The sequence below is a fragment of the Equus asinus genome, chromosome 2, assembly GCF_041296235.1.
Source record: "Equus asinus isolate D_3611 breed Donkey chromosome 2, EquAss-T2T_v2, whole genome shotgun sequence".
NCBI lineage: Eukaryota > Metazoa > Chordata > Mammalia > Perissodactyla > Equidae > Equus > Equus asinus.
The window spans coordinates 10,886,138-10,910,260 of record NC_091791.1 but is presented as its reverse complement, the minus strand read 5'-3'; the positions used below and the strand labels follow the sequence as shown (position 1 = coordinate 10,910,260).

Below are 24,123 nucleotides of genomic sequence, written 5' to 3'. Positions count from 1 at the left end.
TTGAATGCCTGAAGCTAATTTTTTTCTAGGGATTTTGGCAAAGTAGTGGCCTAAAGCTTTAATTGGGCTTTTCCAATAGGAAGGGGAGAGAATGCCCTTCTCACCATCTACTGCTTTCTTCACATTATCCCAGAAAGAGCCCCGGGCCTGGCCTATCCACCTTACCTTCCGTTCCTGAGAAGGATGCTCCAAACGTCATGGGCGAGGTCATTTCAGATGAGGCCAGAAGTGCGGGAGGAGCAGAAAGGTGAGTGAAAAGGCGTCAGCCTCTGGAGAATCATGATGCCGTCCTTTGGCAGAGACACGCTGGATGTTTTGCCAAGGAGAGTACTTTATATACACGAGTCCTTCTGTAAGGAAGAAGCAAATAGCCTTCCCATTCTTGACAGGGGTAAAGACGTGCCTGAGATGATGATAAGCTGCATGGTTGTCAAAGGGACTGAGGGAGTTGCTTTCATATCTGAGCTTATTACCTTAGAAAAAAAACCCCAGCTTTATTGAGATATAATTCACATACCATATAATTCACTCATTTAAAGTGTACTATTCAATGGCTTTTAGTATATCACAGAGTTGTGCAACCATCACAGTCAATTTTAGAACATTGTCATGCTCCCCCAAAAAACCCTGCACGCACGCCTTAGACATCACGCCCCAACCTCCCACCCCCCCAAGCCCTGGACAACTACTAATCTAGTTTATTACCTTTTGAGGCAAATGAGTTCAATACTGATTTAATCTCTGCAGCAGGAATGTCTAATCACCAGCAACCACACTCCATAAAGATCTTGAGATTAGAGGAGGACGAGTGACAGACATGAGTGTGAATCCCAGACCTCACACCTGCAGGGTGCTTCCCTGTTCCTTCCCAAGTGAAATGCCACCTATGGTTGTGCAAAAGCTGCTGCTCAGAGGTTTCTTCCATTGGGGGAAAAGGAGAGAATTGTAGACAAAGACACACTGTGAACAAGCTTTGCAACATCCTCAGACCTTTGGCTGTTCCGGCACTCTGTGCGTGCGTGCATATGTGTGTACATGAGCAGGTGGGGTTGGACTTTGAATTAGTACCCGTGGCTGGCCAGTGTATCCTACCAAACAGCTGCAGGCATTTTACAAATGATCTGATTCATAATTTGCACGTGCCAAAAGAATGCCTGCTCACCTGTTTTTCGAGTCTGAGTGCTTCCACCGATACCCAGCTGCCGCTCCTGCCCAATGAGGGCGGGTCTCACAACTCCGGGCCAGCGAGATGCAGGCGCATGGCGCTGAGACAGATGCGAGTTTAATCTGTGCTGGACATTTGTCTCTGCTGCTGACTTAGCACTCGATCCCCTGCTGCCCTTGCTGGTGTATATTTTTTACATTCCCACTTAAAGTGTAGGAAAAATATCTACCTAGGAACATCCTGCCCCTCCCCGCAAATGATGCATTAGCTCCTTCTTCACTGTCCCCGGACGTTGTATCACCTTCGTGGAGAACTCAGGGACAGACATTGGACAGTTCAGTAAGTCCTTCATGGCTCATTGTCTTAATCACTTTAAATTTTAAAATGGCAATTTCTAAATTAGTATTAGAAAATTTGTTAGGTATAGAAAAGTATAAAAAAGAAAAATTTGCTCATGATTATTGTTACTTATTATTTTAGTGTATTTTCATCTGTCGGTTTTTTCTATTTAAATATTTACAGAGCCACCAAAAATTTGCAAACATAAATCATAGTGGCCGAAGTTGTGTAACTGACCACAGCTGAGCAAGCAGAGGACATCTAGGCTCCCACGAGTGTTTCACTCGTGGCTCACTCTGCTCCGTTTGAGGGTCCGTCGGGCGGTAGGCTGTTAGATTCTCTGGGTCTGTGCCATCTACATTGGCTGCCACTCGTCACGTGAGTGGAGATGTGCTGTAAGTGTAAAATACACACCAGATGCTGAAGACTTAGTATGAAAAAAGAATAGAAAATACATCGTTAATAATTGTTATATTGATTATTTATTAAAATGATATTTTGGATGTATTGAGTTAGAATATATTATTAAAATTAATTTTCCTTGTTTCTTTTTGCTGCTTTTAATGTGGCTACCAAAAGTTTTTAAATCACATTTGTGGCTTTTGCATCCACGGCTTGCATTTGTGGCTTGAGGTCTATATCCGTTTAGATCGTTTGGCTCCATAACCTACTTTGTCCTGGTCCTTGAAGGAAATGAAGGTGAACAGAGCTGGCCTTTCCTGTGCTGTGGGCTCTTGGGAAAAAGGTCTCCTACCCTCCCACTGGTTGAAGGTTTCTGGGAAGAATTCTGATTGGACTCTCCCCTCCAGCATGAGGTGGGGTGACCTCTGGCTTCCTTCCTTTGAGGAGAATTACAGAGGCAGAAACGTCTGAGCAAATAGGCCACAGCAGCTTCCGGCTTATGCTTAGTAGACAGTCAAGGGTCTCTGGAAGGTATAGACCAGCTGTGTCCAATAGAAATATGATGTGAGCCACAAATGCAATCTTGAATTTTCTAGTAGCCACATTAAAAAAACGGAAACATGGGGCCGGCCCTGTGGTCGAGTGGTTAAGTTCACGCGCTCCACTTTGGCTGCCCAGGATTTCACCGGTTTGAATCCTGGGCGCAGACATGGCACCGCTCATCAGGCCATGTTGAGGTGGCATCCCACATGCCACAATTAGAAGGACCCACAACTAAAATATACAACTATGTACCGGGGGGCTTTGGGAGAAAAAGGAAAAAATAAAATCTTTAAAAAAAAAATAACCAAACAGAAACAGGTAAAATTAATTTTACTAAAATATTTTATTTATCCAGTATATCATAAATATTATCATTTCAACATCATATCAGTCAACTGTGATAAGTCATACAACTTCAGTCTCCAAGATTTATGTTTGCAAAGAGTTTTGATGGCAGGGGGAAGAAACAGCTCTGTAAATATTTAAACAGACATGATTGATTTCAACAATCAATATAAAATTATTAAGGTGATAGCCTACATTCTTGTTTTCACAGTAGGTCTTTGAAATCTGGTGTGTATTTCATACTCACAGCACATCTCAGTTTGGACTAGCCATATTCCAAGCACTCAACAGCCACACAGGGCAAGTGGCTGCCATATTGGACACCCCAGCCCTCATAGAGCTGTAACAGTTATTGACAATGATCCAGAAGGCCGCGCCTTCCCATGGGGACCCCAAAGTCCCCCGTCTCTCTGTCCAGCAACTTCATTCCTACAGGTTTGACATCAATGCTGGGAATGCTCCTTTGCCTTGAGGAGGAGACTCAGTACCTCTGGTGAACCTGTCATCACGAGCGGGCCGTGCCGTGGAGCTGGGCGGGTCTCACAGAAAGTCCAGCCAAGGCCAGGGCGGGTGTGTGCATCCTGGGAGCTGCAGGTGTTGCACATAAAGGTGAAATTCAGCAGCAGTCTGGGGACGTTGGGTGGCCACACATCAACAGAAGCTACCAGGAGCTGGATGGTAATGAAGGCCAGAGCAGGGCTTCCAGACTCACACCCCAGCTCTGCCCCTGGCTGGTTACATACATAACCTCAGTGTGCCCATCTGTAGACTGGGATGATGCCAGCTGTACCTGGCTCACTGAGATAATGATTTGAGTGCAATGCCAGCACGTTCTGGCACTCGGCAGTGCCGGGTTCCCTATCGCAGTTCTATGCGATGGGCTGTCCCCGTGCAGCAAACAGTGGCCACCACCCGTCTTCATGTGGTTGAGGTTCCAACCTGGCCATCTTTCTTTTCTAATACCGAATTCTTTTTCTGCTAAAATATCGAAATGGCCGAAGAGATTGAATTCTTCCTTACCTCCTACTCTGTAGCCCACAGTGATCTCCTTCAAGTTAAAATTTTTTGAGATTGTATTTTATTGTAAAACCTCATATGTATCTTTCATTGTGTACCATATTGGATTGCATTTCAACACAGAAATAATGTTTTGAGTTGCCACGAGGAGAGCAAAGCAAATCAAAACCCAATTTTCTACTCTCTTGTGGTTAGCATGTGACACGCTTCTGTTGAATGTATTGAATTTTGAAGATTCTGCTGACTTGAAGAGAGCCCATACGACAGATCAGATGCAGTATCTAAGCCATGTCTCTTTTTCATCTTGAAGACGGGATGGTTTGATAACTTAGTCTCATACACATGTGGATGCAGGGAGCACAAATATCTTTGCTGCCTATTTCTCAACTTTTGAAGTCAAATTGGCACTGCTGGTGGATGTACCACGGATGTCCTGTGGCTTTGCTTACCTCCAGCCACCACCCCACATCCAAGGGGTATGTGCAGCCCCCATCTCTGAGAAGCAGGCTCTGGCAGACAGCTCGGCTGTGGATTTCTGTGCATTGTGTCGTCCCTTCCTGTGGAAGAGTTTGGGACCCACAGACAGCCTCGCTTTGTTTTTAGATTGTTCTACAGATGGTGCTTGAATTGATTTTGAGTTTGTACACATACAATTCTCTTCCTTGTGGATGGCAAGTCTAGAATTTGGCATTTTGATTATCACCACTGATGATCAGACATGTATGTAGTTCTGGATCCATCCTGGACATCCTCAAGCTTGTTTTTGCTGAACATTTATTGAAAGGGGTCTTTTCTTTTCCACTTGGGGAAATGGGTAGAAGGGTATCATTTTCAATTATTGGTGCATTTTGAGAGAATTAAATGATTCCCAGATGCTTAGGGTCTTTGTCTAGACCTGGGCTAACTCATGAAGGGCAGCTGGGTTGAAAAGTTGAGGGAGTTAGGGAGGGAGAACAGACAGGGACAGCTGGCCCCATGCCGAGGAAGTCCTGGCTGGACCTGAACGTGGCCTCGGAGCTGCTCCCACCCTTCCTCCCACGCTCACTTCCACTCCATCTCTCTCTCCTCCTTCTCTCTCCTCCTCCTTCTAAAATTACCAGCTGTGACACCGTGTTTTTGAGTTTAAGGATAAGGTCTTAGAGGATGGCGACAGCTGTATAAATTAAGGGAAAGAAAAAAAGCATTCAAGCAAAGGTCTCTTAGCAGATAAAGCCAGGACAACATCCCCCCTCCACTCCCTCCCCGCCTGCGATCCTCTGGGCTTGATTTTATCTTACATCGCTTCTCTTCTCTTCAGCTCCCTTCTGAGAAGTACTGGGCTGTTTCAGAGCTACAACTCTGACGCTCCTTTTGCTTGGAGCAATTTTCTTCCCCAATGGGAGGCAGTAGAGTAAGGCAGACCCGTTCATATCCCAGCGGAGTTTTCCTGGCTGTGCGGCCTTTGATCAGCTGCTGAACTTTTCAACCCTCAGTTTCCATATCTATAAAATGGGAAAATAATACCTCCCTGTTAGAGCTGCAGTTAGGATAAAATTGGAATGTTTCCAAAGCATCTAGTATAATGCCTGGTATACAGTAAGCAACTGAGAAAAATGGTAACTGCTATTATAATTTTAAATGGATTTATTCAAAAGCATCCTGAGAATTAAGCCAAAGGAGAAAATGCCCAAGGTCCCCAGATGAAATGGTAACAGATCATGCACAAATAGGGAGATGCGAGAACTGGGCGAGAGTCTGTTTCCGGCCATTTGACCTCTCTGTGCCTCGATTTCTGTCTGCTGAATGGGGGCTCCACTAGCCCTGTTCGGCTCACAAAGAGCTTGTCACATGGTTGGTTCAAAGGTGCTCAGGAATGAAAGACTCTATAAATGTTGTGGATTTATATTATTATCAACGGCTTCAATCATTGCAAGCCATCATACATAGAAGTCAAAGGCCCTTTTTAAATGTGGCCTTTATGTTCTGAAGTCTTTGTGTTCTGTAATTAAAATGAATTCTCTTGGAGGTGAATCTGTCCTTTGGGAAAGTGCCGAGTCCCTTTGGAAAGCTGGTTTGTGAGGCGCGCCCATGAGGCTGGCAGCCTCCTCAGAGGCTGTGGGCTGGATTCCCCGCTTTCAGGTGCCTGCAACGGGAATGCCCTGCCCTGATGTCTATCTCCTCTGGGTTTCTGAGCCCCTTTGCCCATGGCCTCTGTCACGCTGCCTCTGGACCCAAGGGCCAGTTTCAGGGCAGGGTGGTGGTTTTCCAAATGACTGTGTCCAGACTGACCTGGCTTCTCTTCCGGGAACCTCTCATGACTGCCACTCGCAGAAGCCACTGCATTAGACCTGGATTCAGGGTTGTTTCAACAGCAGTGTTTGAGAAATGGGTATTTTAGACTCTAGCTGGTTAAAGCTGGAAAGAAACTTGGGGACATTCTTGTAGAGGCTCAGAATAAGGAAGGGACAAGGGAGCTAACTGGCAGCAGAGCTAGGACTGGATTCTGGCCTCTGATGGCGTATTTCCTCTGTGATGCCTGAGCTTACCCAAGGACCCTTCCACAGAGGAGGGGATGCCAGGAATGCCAGCCACCCCAAACCTGCTTCCAGGTTTCTGAGAGACGATCATGGAATTCTGAGCCCTGGTGTGAGACAAGCACAGGCCTCGATGTCCACAGATCTCAAGTTCCAGCTCTGTGACCTTGGGAGCATCACCCTGTGGACCTGTTTACCCACCTGTGAAATGGGGGCATGTAATACCTACGATTAAGTGAGGTGCTTTGTTTAGAGCGCCTGACACAAATTAAGTCCATAGCATAAGCCCCCTTTCACTTATCCCGCCCTCTGGGCTGAAGCACTTCCCCATGCAGCTCTCTTCCATGCTCCTCTCCACCTGCAGAGGGGGCTGTGCAGAGGAGGAAATGGAGCCCAGAGAGCCGGCTCGGTTTGTCCAAGGTCAGAGAGTTAGTAAGAGTTGGAGCTGGGACTGGAATTTCTCTTCAGGAAGTGTTTCAGATATCAGATCCGTGTCTAGATCCCTGATCATTAACTTCTTAGTCAGGTGGAATCTTGGGGAGGCAAGTCTCTAAGACAATGCTGTCCACTGGAACTTTCTACAATGATGGGGATGCTCTCTACCTCTGCTATCCAGTGCCACAGCCACTAGCCACCTGTGGCTACTGAGCACCTGAAATGAGGCCACTTGAAAATCCCGGGTCAGTTTCAGGGTGAAGAGGTTTCAGGGCCACTGAGGGACTGAATTGTGAATTTTGTTTAATTCTGATTAATCAAAATTGAAATTGAAATAGCCACATGGGGCTAGTGGCTTCTGCATGGGACAGCCCGCATCAAAGACAGTTTCTTTGCTTACACATAAGGGATTAATCATCGCCATCAGAGCCCGCGTGGATTCCACAAGGTTCTGTCTGTGATGCCCTGCAAGGGCTGGGCCCTGGCGGTGCTCAGGGAGAGCTGGACCCCTCCTTTTGCCCCTTGGCTGTGCAAGTGGGAACGCCAGGTGGTGGTGCCCCCAGAGTGGAGACTGGGGCATATTCACAGCACAACTGCCTGGCAACGCAGACCAGCAGGAGGTGACTCTCTGGTACCCAGTACCCAAGTGAACGAGGTTCCCCATGGGGCCAGCTGGAGGCCTTGGCTCAGCTGGTGTGACCTCATGCCCAGGCCTGGTAGGGAGGCCCCAGGTAACCCAGTCAGCTGGCTCCACCAGCCACACTTAATCGAGAACCCTCCTTGCGCACTCGTCCCCAGTGGCCACATCTGCAAGGGCGCCTCTCTGGGCCAGGGGAAAAGATGAAAGGGGTCCACCGCCGAGATGGGTTTTCCATGTGCCATCTCTGCCCCATTCTTGTCCTGAGAAGCTGGCAGGTGGGAAGGAGACTCACCGTGGGGTGCGTGGTGTCGGCAGGCCCAGCTAACCGCGGCTCGGCCTCCCCTTTCTTCTCAGGGCCTGTTGAGTCATCCGGCGTTAAATATTTTAGCAGCTTGTTGGTTCAGACGCAGACTGCGAAAGTGTTTCTGTTTCCAGGGAAAGCACTGGAACAGGTCTGTTACTGATTCTTTTAATGCCTTTTCCTTTTGTAAGATGGGCAGAAGGTGTTTGGGAATAAAAGCTTCAGGGGAGGGGTGCATCTATGCCCTGGGGGTGGGCAGGGTGGGCCAGGACAGGACCGTGGTGCACGGAGGACTTCCGTCAGTGCGGAGTTCTCAGGCCAGGGGCACCCTTGGGTGGAGGAGAGCAAGGCCCGGGAGCTGCCCCAGGTGAGTGAGGAGGGTGGAAGGAGGAAGAAGCAGAAGTGAGGCTGAGGGTGAAATCCGGCTGCAGGGAGGGGACGACTTAGATGGGCCAGAGTTCAAATCCCAGCTCCAACTCGGGGAGGGGGGGGGGGGGCTCCTTTGGGTGGTCACGTGACTGCTCCAAGCCTGTGCTTCTTCACTGGTAAATGGGGCCGCTGATGTCCCCGATGTTTAGAGGGAGAAGTAAATGGAGATTAGAGAAGGCAAGACATGGGGGACTCTGCACAAAACCAGCTTTCCATAGCCAGTAGCTGTGACTCTTGCAGAGCGGGGGGGCCTGTCAGCTCCTAGAGAGCCCAAGGACAAGGTCCTTGAGCTGCGGGGAGCCCTGTGGGCAGCTCCATCCCCACAACCTGCTCAGCAGTCACCCAGCAAATGTGCGCCCAGGCTGGTGCTTAGAAGGGAAGCCAAGGTCTCCCCCACTAGGGAGAAGCTGCGATGGGCATCCAGGATGCTCTGGGCACAGGCTCCCCCACTGGAAAGAGGGTCGTGGTAAATTGGTAGGTGGGGAGGGAGGCGGGTGCAGGTGAGTAAAGCATGCGGTTGGTTGGCCCCCAGCTCAGTGCTCACACACTCCCGAGGGATTGGTTGTTCCCGGGCTCCTGTCTGCCCACTGTGTGCCTTCTCCAGGGGACTGCGCTTCCTTCCCCTCCCTGGGCCTCAGTGTCCCCTGACACAGGGCCAGGAGTTGGATGTTGTGATCCTAAGTTCTCTATCTAGAAACGTTTGCTCGATATGCATTGGCCTCAGGCCAGGAGACTAAGCCCCGGTCTTGTTTCTGTGGGAACATTAGACTTGCAGACACGGCTCTTGGTTACCCAGCCCCCAATGCTCTGTGTGGCGCACAGTGGGCACCATAGGCACTTGCTGAATAATTCAGCCCCACTCGCTATCAGGTGAGTTGGATGCTTCTTGTCCTGGGAAACCAGGTCAGACATGACCTTGGAGGCAGACGGTAGGGTCTCCTTTCAGCTCCACCATCAGACTCTTCAATCTCGAGCATGGTCTGGGGCCACTCTAAGCCTCAGTTTCCTCACCTGTAAAATGTGTATGACACTAGGGCCCACCACATGGAGACATTATGGAGGTTACATAAAAATATGTGTAAAAAGCTTAGCAAAGTGCCTGCCTGGCATACAGGAAGCACTTAAATGTCAGGGGTAATTGTTTATATTATTACTGTCATTATTATGCCTATCATCGTTTGAATGATGATAATACTACTAGAACGCAGGTTACTGGTAAACACTTGTGCTTTGACACACGGACTAGTTGGAATTTGCTGAAGTTCATTTGCATCTGCCCTGGATTCTTTGGAATCTGTCGCTACCCTCTGCAGCTACCTCCCGTCCTGTAGCCACTAGCCTCCCCACGGGGGTGGCCTCAGTGTTGCAATATTGTATTTGATGCAAGGTCAAGCCATCTGGCACATGTGGGGACTGCATTCTCTTCCTTGAAACTAGGGCTTTGGGGTTAACCTCTTGCCAAGAGTGGCTGCAAAGAGGCTGGAACCTAACATTTGTGGGAGGCAGTGAGCGCCTGTGTGGGTGAGCACAGTCGGGCCGCACCAGCGGAACACAAGCTCTGAGTGCATCTTATGGGACAAATTGCCGACTATCTTGGCATGAAGTTTTGAGCTGCTCACTCATCCCAGACCTCCTACAGGAAGGGGCAGGGCTGAAGGCTGTCTGGCCCTGCCTGACCGTCAGACACTACAGCACAATAGCCGGAGGAGGAGACCCTTCCTGGCAAGTGACTGAGCAGCTGGTATTTAAACGTGCATGGCCAGAGTTGGCAGAAAGTGAGAATTTGGGGGAGTGCCAAGCCTGGGCGTGAAAGCTCAGCTCCAGGCCAGACTGCCTTTCCAGGCCTCCTGTGATGAGTGTCTGGGGCAGATGCTCCTCTGGCTCCTGAGGCCTGGGAGCAGGGATGTTCACCCTCTGAGATGGGTACCACTTCATGCCTGACTCAGGCATTCACAGTCATGACATATTAGAACCAGAAGGAACTTCAGGACCTTCAGTCTCTTCATTTTACAGATGAGAAAACTGAGACCCAGAGAGGGTGTGTGACTTCCTTAAGGCCACACAGGGGGCCACTGGTCTGACTCATACTGAATGCAGTTCTTCTGGCCTCAAGACCAGTGCTCTTTTCAACAAACCCACTGGCGCTCTAGTGAGCAAGCGTCCTCTTTGCTGTGCACAGTCGACACCCTCGGTGAGCCTGCTGTGAGCTGATGTTACAGATGGTTTTCTGGAGGAGGAGGCAGTGGTTAAAGTAACCTTGTCCTTGGGTTGTGTCTGAGTAAGCTGCATCGCAGGGCTGCTCCAGCTTTTTTGCAAAATGAGTTAAGCTGTCACCTGTGTGCCATGCTGGCCCTGGCTTTCCTTTGCTCATGGCCGACAGCATTCGCAGTAGGACTGCAGAAAAACCACTATGAAAAGCTGGTTGAACAAATGCTCGCAGATTCTCTAATTCACCATGACTTGGGGAGTGCGTGGACGCTGACGGGGAGGGCAGTCTCGGATTAGAGCTAAATAGGAGAGAGTTCTGCTGAAACTTGAGTTTCCCCTCCTTCTAGCCGAGTGTGGCTGTGAGCAGTTTACTGAGGAAACTCTCAGAGGACACAACGGTCCGTTTCAAGTTTCTTTACAAACAGCTGGGCCATGAATCCTTGGGAGATAAAACACTCTTAATGATCTTCGCAGGGGTTAGTTTTGTTTTTGCAGGAAGATGGGAAGTTTATCTGTCAGAAAACACCAGCCTCCCTGTTGAATCGATGTCTATGCCTCTTATTAGGCTCGTATCTTATCTTCAGTGGGGAGTAATTGCTCTGTAGAATGGCTCCACATGGGGGAGAGTTTTGGCTTTTCAGAAGCTCTATTTGCATTTGGGAACTATGACCTGAATATGAACGTTGTTATGCTTTCCTGCTCCTTCCTGGCCGTCCTGAGAGGCCACTGGCTCTACAAGACTAAGCAAGGGTATTTTATGTCTTCTCTTCTAAATGCCTTTTCCTTTGGTGTAAAATGTGGAGAAAGGTGTAAATGCAGAGGCGGACCCTGACTTCAAGGCAGGAACTTCAAGATGGCCAAGAGATGCTGGCCGGCCTCACACGTCCTTGTCCCTGCCTTTTCCCTCCCCCTACCTGTCAGCCCTCTAGGGGACCACATTCTTGTTCAACAGACCAGAGAGGCTCAGGCACACGTAGTGGCTATGAGGCCTTCTCTACCCTCCAACTCCCTGGGAGTCCCCCCACCGCCTGCCCCAGTGTCGAGAGTCCTTTCTGTGACCTGACCACAACTTTAAGACAGGCAAGTGCATCACAGCTGGCCATATGGGATTTCATCCTTTGCAAAAGAGCTTGGGTGTTTTGAGTTAGACACATCTGGGTTCAAATCTGTCACTTGTGCACTCTGGCACCTTGATCAAGTCACTTAATCATTTGAAGCCTCAGTTTCCTCATCTGTAAAATGTGGATAAAATTAGTACCTACCTGGTGAGGATTCAGTGTATGGTGTGTGGGGAGTGCTGGCTCAGGGCTGGCGCGGGCAAGCGCTCAATACACGGCTGTCCCCGCCTGAGAGTGAGCCCTCTGAGGGCAGGGGCTATGCCTGGTCCTGTTCCTTAGCACAATGGGCTGCACAGAGTAGGCCCTCAGCAGATGTTTGCGGATTGATTGTGTCTTGTCCATCCGATACAGGGTGTGTCTATTGGGTACTGCCCTCAAAAGAGAAATCAGAGTCTGTCAGCCTGGTTAGTTTAACAATACGACAACAAAATCATTGCGGGTATAAACCATTCATTCGCTCAATTACTCATTCACTCACACTGAGGCCACCTACATGAGGGTCCGTGTGAGGGGCTCCAGGCAGGGTTTCGGTTTCTCATCCTTGGCACCACTGACATTTTGGGCTGGGTAACTATCAGGGAGGGCTGACCTGCACATAGTAGGATGTTTGCCAGTACTGGATGCCAGTAGCATCCCCTACGTCATGACAATCAAAAATGTCCCCAAATACTGTGAAATGTCCCCTGGTAGGCAAAACTGCCCCAAGAGGGCCTCTGTTCTAGGGCCACGCTGTTCACAATGTGGTTCCTCAGACCAGTAGCCTCAGCATCCCCTGGGGGCCTGTTAGGCAGGCAGAGTCTTAGGTCCTACCCCAGACCTGCTGAGTCAGAATCAGCATTTCAACAAGGTGTCCAGTGACTCTTCCACACATTGGAGTTCAAGAAGCTGCTAGGTTCATGGGCCACCCTTTGAGTAGCAAGGATCTAGGGCACTGTTGTCAACCTTGAAATCTCCTGTCAAACTGAAATCTCCTAGGGAGCTTTAAAAAATATCGATGCCTACATGCCACCCCCAGAGTTCCTGATTTAATTGATATGGGGTGTGGCCTGTTCCCAGATGATCCTACTGTGTAGAAAAGTTTGAGAACTGCTGGTCTAAGGGATGCAGAAGCAAATCAAACAAAGACTCAGCCTTTAGATGCTGATTTTTCTGGCGGGGAGAGGAGACATCTACGTAATCGTTATCACTGTGTAGACTGAACTGAGCCCTGCCCAACCTCCCCCGCCCCCGGCCCACCAGACCCTCGCACTGCTGCGGCTGTCACCTCCAATGTTTAGTTTTTCAAGCAGCGCCCTGATATCACGCAGACATCTGACTCTGACTCCTGGGGAAGACTGTTTTTCTGCCCAGGAAGGGGGCAGCAGGCAGAGTGAGCCTGGCTTCCTATCTAGTCAATGACTTACTCAAAATCAGGACTCAGCTGAATTCAAATGCAGGCTCGGCTGAGCACGTGGGAGCAATGCATGCCTGTGTGTGGAGTGCGCTGTGTGTGCACTCAAGGAAAATTCCAAGGCCACGTCTAGAAATTCTGGATGAGGCTGAGGAGTCACGTGGAAAGCTGCCCCCACACATTTCCTGCGTGTATTTTGGGTTCAGGCTGACATTTCATCTTAGCATGGGCGGAGGGAATGGCTGAATTTTTTGGAGGCCTGAATCCCGCCTACAAATATTTCTCTCTGCCCTTACAACTGAAGTTTTGCTGGGTTGCAGTTCAGGAATGTACCTCGCTGCTTGGACAACCCTTTGTGGAATGTGAAGACTTAGTTCAGAAGCCCAAAGCAGTGATTCCTTCTAGAAAGGGAAAAAAAAAAAAACCCTTCCTCAGAGTTCACTAGTGAAGCGGCTCTTACTTTATTTAGTGTGAGAGCTGAGCTCACATGAAGGAGCCGGCACTGGTCCTGGTCCCTCACAGCATATTCCTCTGCTGACATGTTGGGAGAGTAGAAAAATAACCCGAAGGTTAGTCCTCCATCACTGTGGCCTGGTTAGGAGTTTGGGTTCACAGACACACAGTGTCTGTATGAACCTGGCTATGTTTGGTGTGACTGTGGGTCACCTCCAAGTCCTTTGCCAGCAAAGGACGATAGCAGGGCCTACGGCATGGGCTTCTATAAGGATTAAGGGAGAGAAGAGACGTCAGCCACTTAGCTGAGTGCTGGCTGGGTACCCAATGCTCACAAATGTTAGCTAATATTATAGTGGTCATTTAAGAAAGGTTTCAGTTGCCTTTGTGGTTTCCTTTATCTGATTATTAAGTGGGGAAGGCAGAGTGCAAGCTGTCATGTAGATGGTTTTTTGCCACCCTTCAAAGCTGGCGGATGATGGGACAATCTTCTAGGTGAAAATGCCCTTTTGGTTGGGTTTCCAGTGACTGGGTGGAGCCCTGAGATGCGGCTGTGCTAGAGAAGAAGGACCTCAAGGAATTAGGAGGTGTTGGGCAATAGGGCTGGGGGAGGCTGTGGTGGCTGGCCCTGGAGGAGGGGACTCTAATGCCAGGAGAGGAGAAAGAGGACGGGCAACGAGCACTGGACTGAGAGTCAACACAGTAGGGCTCAGCCTACACAGTTGCTGGGGCGGGCACTGTGGAAGGCTTGGTTTTCTGCCCTCTAGGAGACCACAGTCTGGGTTAAGAGATAGCACACGGGCATTAAAAGATTAAAACAGCTCGAGGCCCTAATTGTCTTTGCCTCTCACTTGGTAATTAATGTAGGTGGCCATATAATGCTTATCTAGAAGCTCTTCTCCACGAGGCAAGGATTTTGTCTCTCCTGCTCAGTCCCTTGTCCTGGCGCCTAAGGCGTTGTAACTGCTCAAGGAATATTTGCTGAATGACTTAATCATGGTCTTCCTTATCACAAGTTATTGAATATGTTCAAAGAGATTTGATTCCCACTACCCAGAACATTCTATTTCTCTTCTCCTGGCCCATTTCCCTTCTTTTTGTAGGTTGGGGTTTCACTATAGTCCATCACTCTTATACCACTTACAAGACTTTTTTTTTTTTTTTTTTTAAAGATTTTATTTTTTCCTTTTTCTCCCCAAAGCCCCCCGGTACATAGTTGTGTATTCTTCGTTGTGGGTTCTTCTAGTTGTGGCATTTGGGACGCTGCCTCAGCATGGTCTGATGAGCAGTGCCATGTCCGCGCCCAGGATTCGAACCAACGAAACACTGGGCCGCCTGCAGCGGAGCGCGCGAACTTAACCACTCGGCCACGGGGCCAGCCCCCACTTACAAGACTTTTACCATATCTGTTGCCACTTGTATTTTTCTCTGCCTACTAGTTTTCTTTAAATTGCTTCACTTTTATTTCAATGTATTACTTTAGTTTTGTCCTAGGTAATGTCTGTGAAGTTATGGGTTGGGTGTGCTAATTATATATTTTTTCCTAATATGCTTTAAATGCATAACTATTAAAATACTCTAGTAATATGAGAAATCTGAATATGGCAACACCTCCTTAGCCTCTAAACTTATCCTCTAAGCTGAAGGATTCCGTCTTCGGGAACATCTTCCCATAGCTTCCAAGGCTGATTAAATATGCCTTTTTTGTCTCTGTCATGTGGTAGCTGTTACCTGATCCAACTGTAGGAGCGAGCAAGGGACCACGAGCCATCTGACTTTGCTCAAGCCCAGGAACATGGCAGCTACTTAATAAGTGATTTTGAATGACAGAATGAAACCCCTTGAGTGTAGGAAAGTTTATGCCATCTGGCCATGTGTGGGTGCCCAGACCAGATGCCCTGGTATTCTCTGAGGACAACATTGCTGTAATTCAGGGCACCAGTGTCCCTAAGCTTCCACTTGGGTGTCCATCAACACGTCAGAGACAGGAAATTTCTTTTAGACTCGCACCTCCCAGCAAGGAGCTGGTGTCCTTTGTCTCTAGAGAGTTTGGCTTCTGTCCTTCAGCATCACGTACTCCCCATCAGTTAACCAGCCAGACTTGCATGTCTCCAGTCTCTGGCCTTGTTTCCCAGGTCTCTTGGTGTGTGCAACTGTGGCACTGGCAGTCCAGGGAGGAGCCGTTGGTCCAATGGGGCAGAAGAAAGTCCTCCGATAGAATGGAGGTTCCTTTCAGTCTCCTGTAATAACTTCTCCAAATACACAGGCCATACCCTCCAGTTCTTCCTGCCCCAAAGCCAGCTGTATCTGGTGTCTACTGGCGTTCCTGGCTCCATAATCCTGCTTCTTGCCCCTCTAGCATGAGTCTGGCTTTCCAGGCATGGTCCCGTTTTGTACATTTTTATCCCCCCGTGGGTGCTTGGAATGGTGATTGCAAGTGCTCAGTGAACACTTGATTAGTTCATGGTGATTTATGTGTCAGGCAAATTTGGGCACAGGTTTCTAACCTGGCTTCCCATTTCCATGTGGCTTCCCACTTCGCAGCCAAAGAAAATATTGTTGCCACGACACAGTATTAAAGGAAGCTGCAAACACAGAGCAAAGTGTGCTCGGCAGAAAGGGACAGGGGTATTTCCCGGGCGCCAATGTGCCTTTTGTATTCCAGAGACTCCCTTGGCAAATAAGCTTTCATTTGCTTTGTGGTTTTTCCTTCCTTTCTGTAGCCTTAGATCTTGTATCGACCAAATGAGTGAGTGCTTCTCAACATCACAGTTGACAGTCCTTTTAGGGGGCTTTTAGCTGTAAGTAACAGACTAGCCGACAATCATCATCATCATCATCATCATCACCCCAACTTCAACAATAACAGGTCCATCATCTCACGTGGCAGAAAGTCCAGCGCCAGGGCACTTCCAAGGCTGAATAATTCATTAGCTCTTTTCATCTTCCCTACTACCTGAATTTAACGTGTTGGTTGGTGTCCCCTTCATTATTTCAAGCTGACTGCAGCAGCTCCAAGCATCACGCCCTCACATGACAATGTCGAGAGGCAGGAAGACATCTGAAGGACAGGAGAAACGCAGTCCTGCATTTCCTCCAGAGAGTGAGGAAAGCATCTCCAGAAGCCCAGCTGACTTCCCTTTCTGTTCTGTTGGCCAAGGATGTGTCACATGACCATGCCAACACTAATTATTTGAACATAAGTAAGTAAATAAGGAGAGGGAACAGCAGTTTGGGATGCCACGAAAGTTCAGAGTCAGAGTTTTTCCAAGTGTGGTTAGGAAAGCATCTCCATTAGAATTATCCAGAATATGCTTGCTAAAATGTGCTTTCCTGAGCCCCTTCCCCTACCTCCTGATCCAGAATCTCTGGGAACATCTTAACAATAACCCAGTGGGTCTTACGTGCGCTGAATTTTAGACCTGTGGGTCTGGTTTTGTGGTTCATCTCCTATTAATATTTGCAGGTTGGAGATGATCTTTCAGCAGTGTTGGTCCTTTTAAAGGGAGGCTGGGGGAATTAAGGAATAAAGAGCCTTCAAAAATTCCCTTCCCAGTTTTTGCCTTTTGGAGAGTCAGTCGGAAATACTGACTGATTCAATGATGATATCTGGGATATGCTTCAAAATAATCTGGGCAGCAGGGGGAAGTGGGCATATGAATAAAACAGAAGTGGCCAGGATTTGATAATATTGAAGCTGGGAAATATATAGACGGTTCATTATATACTGTTCTCTCTACTTAAGTTTAAAAAAATCTCCTTCCAGACACCTACTCTGTCATTATGCCGCCCTTGACCTTGGGCGTGCCACTCTCCTTCTTTGGGTCTCAGGTTGGATTCTAGGATTCCAACAGCACAAATTCTTTTCTGTAAAGCAGTTTTCACATCTTCTTTTTTTCCCCTTCCCTCCGAATGAACCTTTTCTCCAAACAAAATCTTATGTGAAACCCACAGATATGACAGATAAAAGTGGAACAGCTCTGGCTTGCAGATGCTATGGGTGACCTCCAGGTAGCCTTTAAGATAACTCCAGAAACCCTAGGACTCTGGAGAAGATCATTTAGCAGCTATTGAAGTAGGGCATTGCTGAAAACACTCACATACGCCACATTTCTGCAGAGGCCTTGGCCTTGACTCAGACCCAAGAAATCCTTAGAATGTAACGATTCAGTCATGGATGGAACAATTAAGGCACATACTTGCTGCCTGTGATTCAGTCTTTTCCTGTAATTCCAGGTATCCCAAGACAGAGGGCGTAAGCGTGCCTCTGCCCTCCTCTGTCCCAGCATTGTGTTGTCACCCTGACATGGAGCAGGAGGACGCAGGCAATGCACACTTACTGTAGCTTCAGGTTTATTATCCGGGCATCATTGCTGGCTGTGGCTAGGACCAGGGCTGTGTCGGTTGGCCGAGGGTTTCCTGTGTGGATGTATCTCTGTCATACGGTGAGATTTGAATCTGAGTCCTCTATGATGTTGGGATCCCTTGACTTCATCTTCTAATGACTATGTCCTCCACTGGACCATGGCTCTGTCTCAAGGCTGGCTGCCCCAGATTATTGCACAGCTTGAGCTTGGGGACACCTTGGAGAGGTGCTGGGGTCAAGCCTTCCTCAGCCAGAGGGTTTTTCCTGTAATGAGAGGTCCTAGACTCTGGAGACATTCATGGAGTGGAAGACACACTCATAAAATCCTTCAAAGAGGAGATTAAATCACAGTTATAACCAGACACCTACTGTATCACTGTCCTATTTCTATTGTAGTTCATGACCACAAAATTCCTGGCTTAAGACAACACAAATTAATTTTCTTACAGTTCTGTAAGTAGAATGTCAGACACGGGTTTCACTGGGCTAAAATCAAGGTGTCAGTAGGGCTGCGTTCTTTTCTGGAAGCCCTAAGGAAAAACCTGTTTCCTTGCTTTTGCGGCTTCTGGAGGCTGCCCACATTCATTGGGCTGTGGTGCCCATCCTCCACCTTCAAAGCCAGTCGCGCAGCATCTTCCAATCTCATTGTGACTGCTTCACTGTCTCTTCTCTCTCTTCTTGACTGTTTTCTTCTTCCTCCATCTTCCACTTCTAACGACCCTTAGGATAACATTGGGCCCACCTGGATAATCTAGGATAATCTGCCTATTTTAAGGTCAAATGATTAGCAACCTTAATTCCATCTGTAATCTTAATTCCCCTTTGCCATGTAACTTAATATATTCATAGACCTTGGGGATTAAAATATGGACATCCTTGGTGAGGGCATCATTCTACTGGCCACACCAGTGGGTTTCAAAGCATAGTGGTACATTTCTTGCCCCCTATTAGGGTCCGTGCCCATGGCTGGGGTCACCTGACTATATTTGGGGTCTCTGCCTGGTGTTGGGTTCCATCGTAAAGGATACGCATCCGGCAACTAGGGAGAGCTGTTTCGTATGAAAGCGATGGCACCTCAGATTGATCTCAGCTCTTTGCCTAACTGGAGTGCTTGAGCTTACAAGGTGATGAGTGGGACATGTTTTTTTACATAAGCGGGTCTGACCTGGGTTTAGGGCACAAGGACACAGAAGACTGGGCACTCCAGTTCTTGCTTTACCTATAGCTGATGGTGTACATTTAAACAAATTAGCCTATTTGGGTGGTTATCGCATTTGTGAAATGGGTACATTAATACTATACCAGTGAGCCCATGATAAGCATGTGAACAAGGAATCTACTTAAATTTCCATCAGAAATGTGACTCTTAGAAGCCTGGTGCCTTTAAAAAACAATATTTTAGTGGAAGGCAATGAAAGTCTATTTCTTTATTGTACAGAGAATTCTCATTTGGGGCCATCAAGTCTTGGTGCTCTGTTTCTTTAAGAGGCGGGAAGGAAGCCTTGAGTCATTGGCGAGTCCCTTGCCCTTTGGTCCCCATATATAAAATATAGCAATGCTTTTGTGACACTAAACTTAAAATAGGAAGGCTGGCGTCCACATACAGCCACAGGCTCTTCTTGCTGGGGGCTAGCTGCAGAAATTGCCAGAGAAAAGGTGATACACTGCAATCGTGCCAGCAGGTAAGCTCCATTTCTGGGTGTGAGGTCAATGTTAGCAAGGGAGTTGATTTTGGGCCCTCTGAGGGAAAAAATAAAACAAAACCAACAACTCACAAATAGAAATACACATGCTCCCTCGGAATATGGCAGCAGGAAGTGGTTTGGATTTAGTCTCTGCCACTTCAGAGGGTGCAACAGCCCTGGAGAAGGCGCGTCAACACGTTTTGCAAACTGTAGAGCACAGTGCGCCTAAGGATCTGTGGTTAAGCAGTGTTAGGTCTGGCTGGGCAGGTGAAGAAAGAAGGGCCAGAATTTGGCTCTAGGAACAAGAGAGGTACCATTTCATCCCCACCCTCCTTCAGGGGCTGGCTCCCCCGCCGCCAAATGCCCCGCGGGGGGAAGCGTGCGTGAACCGCAGACTTGGGCTCCCGGCCTGTACTTGGCCTTCTCCGTCATTTCACGCGCCGGTGCCTTCCCCGCGTTGCCATGCGTAGTGGAAAGCGCCGTGGAAAAACTAAGAACTGTAACAAGTTGTCATGACTCAAAGACTCCTGGAAGAAGTCTGCGGCACGTTCAGGAGCAGCGACCGGGCCGCGGCCGTCTGTCCGCCTGTCTGGGCCCCGCTCGCTCGGCGGCGCGTGGGCCCCTCGGGGGTCGGGGCGCCGCGGACCGGCCCGCGCATTCCTGGCCCGGGAGGAGAGCGCGGCGGGCGCCCTGCGCGAGCAGCTGGCTGCGCGCTGGCCGGCTCCGAGCGCCGAGAGCTGGGGGAGGAGCCTGGCCCGGCCGCCGCGCGCCCAGTCATTGGCCTTTTGTGCTGCTACTTTGCCCAAGCCCTTCGCCGAGCCGCGCCGCCCCCGCGCCCGCCCCGCGCCGTTGCCCCGGGAAAGTTTGCGTCCCCGGGCCGAGTCGGGCAGAGGAGACTCTTTGCGCCGCCGTCCGCCTCGGAAAACTTAGCTGCTGGGGGCTTTTTGGCAGTTCCGTCCCAGAAGGAGGGCGGCTCCGTGCGGGCCATCGCGATCGCCTCGGGCCGGTAAGTGCGCCGCGGCCACGGGCAGACGGGAGGGCGGGCGCCTGGGGTCAGGGAGGAGACCGGCGTCCCCAGGACCTTGACCGCCAGACAAAGGCGTGCTAGAAGTGGTAGCTGAAGCTCATTTCATCTTTCCCCAACAGGGACTGGTTAAGGGGAAGAAAGAGGCTAAACACACATTTGTGTCCCCTGCTGGCAGAGGAGTGCGTCTGCGGGGGAGCCGCGGTGCCCGGGGCGTCTGCTCTGGAGGCTAGTTCCGTCGGTGGGACCGACTGGGATCCGCGCCCGCGGCTGGGATCCTCGCCCATGGTTGAGGTCCCCGCCAGCGGTTGGCGTCTATGCCGGTGGCCAGGTCCTCGCCCAGAGTTGGGGTCCCCGCCCGCTGTTGGGGTCCATGCCCGTGGCCGCGGTCACTGCCCACGGTTGGGGTCTGGCCCGTGGCCGGCTCTGCACCCTCCCCGCTGGGTTCCTTCTGAGCTCGTGTGGTCCCACCCGGTCGCGCAGGGGCACCCCCTGCGGGCCACAGCGGCGCGTGGATTAGCCATAAAACTCTGCACTGGATTTCCTCCGAGTTTGGGACTTTTAAATTCTCTAATAGTTACGTCAGCGGGGCCGAGCGCACTTCAGAGCTCCAGCGCAGCACGTGACCCGCCGGAGCTTCCCCTTCGCGTCCTTGGCTCCCGGGGCCCCTGCCGGAGTCTTCCTCTGCCTTTGGAGGTCCTGGAAATGCACCTTCAAAAAGTACAGTCATTTCACTGCACAGGCTCAGCACGCTTTCTGCAGCAAAGGTGTTGCATGGGGTTCCTGTTTGTTGAACACCTCAGTGCTTCTCTTTTCTTAAAAGGGCATCGTCATCAATGTCATGTTATTATTGTTGTTGTTATCTTATCTTATGGCTCTGTCAAATGCTAGATGTGGTAGTAGGTTGAAATACAACTGAAGTAGACGTTGTGCGAAAAATGTCTCTCCCAAGCATGGGTGGCCAGGGGAGGTGGAAATAGAAGCAGAGCTTAGGGTAGGGCAGCCAGGGGGCTTAGTGCCCAAGGGAGTGTGTGTGCACGTCTTCATACGTGTGCGTTCATGTGTACGTATGACTGTCCCAAGCCCTTCTATCACAGCACGTGGAAATCAAGGGTCCTGGTGTGGTTTTCTATCTGTTTTATGCCAGAGTAGGGTGAAGCCCTGTTATGAGGCAGAGAACTCTCTGTTCTTATTTCTCTGGGATTCCCTATTGAGGCCACTTTTGGAAAGCTGTTTTCATTGTATTTGGAAGTGACTTTGTCTGGGGCCGTGTCCTGAGGCTGGGTCTCATCTGTGGTGTTCATCCATTCAGATACACTTGTATATTTCAAAGCTGAGTCTTCCCCAGTGTTTTGGGGGGCCCCATTCTCATAGTTGATGGAACCTGGAGGAAAGATTTTTATGGGAATTGTGGAGTAAGTTACCTGCCAGAGCATTGGGCTTTCCTGTTTCTAAGGTCAAGCCGGGAGCTCTTCCAGAGAATGGGGCCAGTTGTGCTGGGCAGGTGAGTGGAAGGGAGTGGAGTCCCATGGGACTCCTCACAGGCTCTCCCTGGGGCCTGGGCACTCTCGGAGGAGGAGAGTCAGAGCAGGAAATAGGTCAGGCACCTTGTGCACACACCACAGCCAACTCTCAGCTACCCAGACCCTCTTCTTTGGCTCCTGCATTGTCGCTAGTCCCTCATCAAAAGTTACTTCCCAAGCCTCAGGTAGGCCAGGCACTGGGGTCTGACCCATACACAGGCCTTACTGCTTATGGAAATCCACAGAGCACATGCACTCCCTGTGGGAAGCTTAGAACTGGCCTCTGGTGCCTCTGTTCGCCTCCATCCCTTTTGTCTCTCTAAGCTTGAGCACTTAGAATATTTCAGCTGGAAGGAAACTTAAAGATCCAGGTTTCATTTTATAGATAGGATAAAGGAAGCTCAGAAGTCTAGGGTCTTAGCCAGAGTCACATGTGAAGGTGGGACTCAAACCCAGGACCCACACACCTGGCCCCATGTTCTCTCTGCCGAGTCCTGTGGCCTCCTTAGTTCCGTCGGCTTTGTATGGCGGTTATTTACGTTTGTCGTTTCCATGGAGACAGACACGGCCTCGGGGAGGACTTGTCTAGTTTGCAATTCCACCCCACAGGAGTGACGTGGGGCCAGGGCGGCAAATGGTGGTTGGAGTGAATAAGACAGCCCCTGCTTTCAAGGAGGGTGTGTGTGTGTGAGTGTGGGAGACACCGGAGCGTACACACTGGGCAGACTTTATGGTGAGGGTAACACCCCAGGAGGGGCCTGTCTAGAAGTGTATGAGGGTGTTCTGGTTGTCCCAGTGACAGGAGAGGGCACCGCTGGCATCTGGCTGGTGAGGGCCAGGGATGCTGTGCGTGGGACTGTCCTTCACAACCAAGAACTGCCTCCCCCAAATGCCAGTAGCACCCCCTGTAGCGGACACTGCAAGGGCCGAGGAATGGGATTGGGAAGACGAGAGATGGGGGCCTCTGGCTTGCTAGGCCCCAGGCTGCAGGTGTGGATGAGGGCTGGGTCGACAGATGTGTGTGTGAGTGTGTGTTTTCTCCTGGGACTCAGTTCCACGGCCCAGAGCAAATGGTTCTTGGATTAACTGTGGTTTGGGTTTAGCAGGCCCTGGCACCTTTTGCACGGGCAATCAGGAGAAGGTTTGGGAAGCTGGTGACAGAGTCCCTGGCTGGTCCTGGCGGGAGGAGCAAATATAAGAAGAAGAAGGCCGTGGGGTCGAGTGTCCTGGCCTCTCCCGCTGTGACCTGTGACCGAGGCGTGTGAAATCTGTCTTGGTGGCTGGGTTTTTTCTGCCTCCCCCACTGAGGTCACAGTCCTTTGTCCATAACCTCAATAATCCTTCCCACAGCAACTCACTGTGATGACAGAACAACCCAAGGATTATGAAATCATTTGGGAGAAACAAAAGGCGTGGAAAAGAAGACCTGGGGAAACAAAACTTTGTAGGGAAGTGTCTCTAAAAACAGAGCGGGGTCGGGGGGCAGGCCCAGTGCCCGAGGGACCACAGAGCAGTCCTCTGCCGTGGAGGTTTCGTTCCAGATGTTGAGGGTCAGCCGCGTCCCCCTTCCCCTCCTCGCCAGTCACTCTGGTCTGTAGTTTCAGTCTGTCATTTAGCAGATGTATTCAGTGCTGGCAATTAAAAGAGGGCAAAGTTCCTAAAACTGATTTTCCCTGGGGTGGGGAGGGGCACTATAGAGAAAGCTCCCAATTTAGAGACTAAGATTGTGTATTGGAATCCCTGCCCCATGCTTACCAGCTGTGTGACCTTGAACAAGTCACTAACCATCTCTGAGTCATGACTTGCATCTCATTAACAGTGGGGATGCTTGTCCCTGCCCTTCTGGCTCACAAAGCTCTGGGGGTGGGTGAAATTATGTGCATAAAAATGCTTGACAAACTGTGAGGTGCTGTGCATATGGAAAGTTGTATAACTATTTTTCGCTTCTTTATGATCAAAGGGATTTGTTTAGAGAAGGAAGATTTCCTAACACCTCCTGCCGCTTACTTTTATTGTTATTTTTAAATGGGAACAAGGTTTGCTAGTCAGTGCAGTTCTCTCTGATTTGGGAGCGGGGCATCTAGGCTCCCTTTTGTCCATTCTCCCTTGTTTTATCACCTTCCCCCCCTTTTTTTTTGAAATTGTGAAAATACCTCAGATTGTTATTACTCATGAACTTTAAAAACATTTTCTATTTCTAATTTTTACAGTTGTTTCTGCATGATGG

The 24,123-nt window shown here is 49.6% G+C and overlaps 1 protein-coding gene across 39 annotated transcripts in view; it reads left to right on the top strand.

The window, feature by feature from the left end:
- The window catches only part of TACC2 (transforming acidic coiled-coil containing protein 2), a 209,719-nt gene that overhangs the window by 64,351 nt on the left and 121,245 nt on the right, over positions 1-24,123 (top strand). For 34 of the 39 annotated variants that reach the window (XM_014830725.3, XM_014830721.3, XM_070481887.1 and 31 more), the window contains one exon: positions 134-247. In XM_014830725.3, the coding sequence (XP_014686211.3) occupies positions 134-247 (114 nt within the window). Of the gene's footprint in view, positions 1-133; positions 248-19,846; positions 20,356-24,123 lie in introns of those variants that run through there. The other 5 variants (XM_044749535.2, XM_044749530.2, XM_070481929.1 and 2 more) reach the window with 4 other exon arrangements.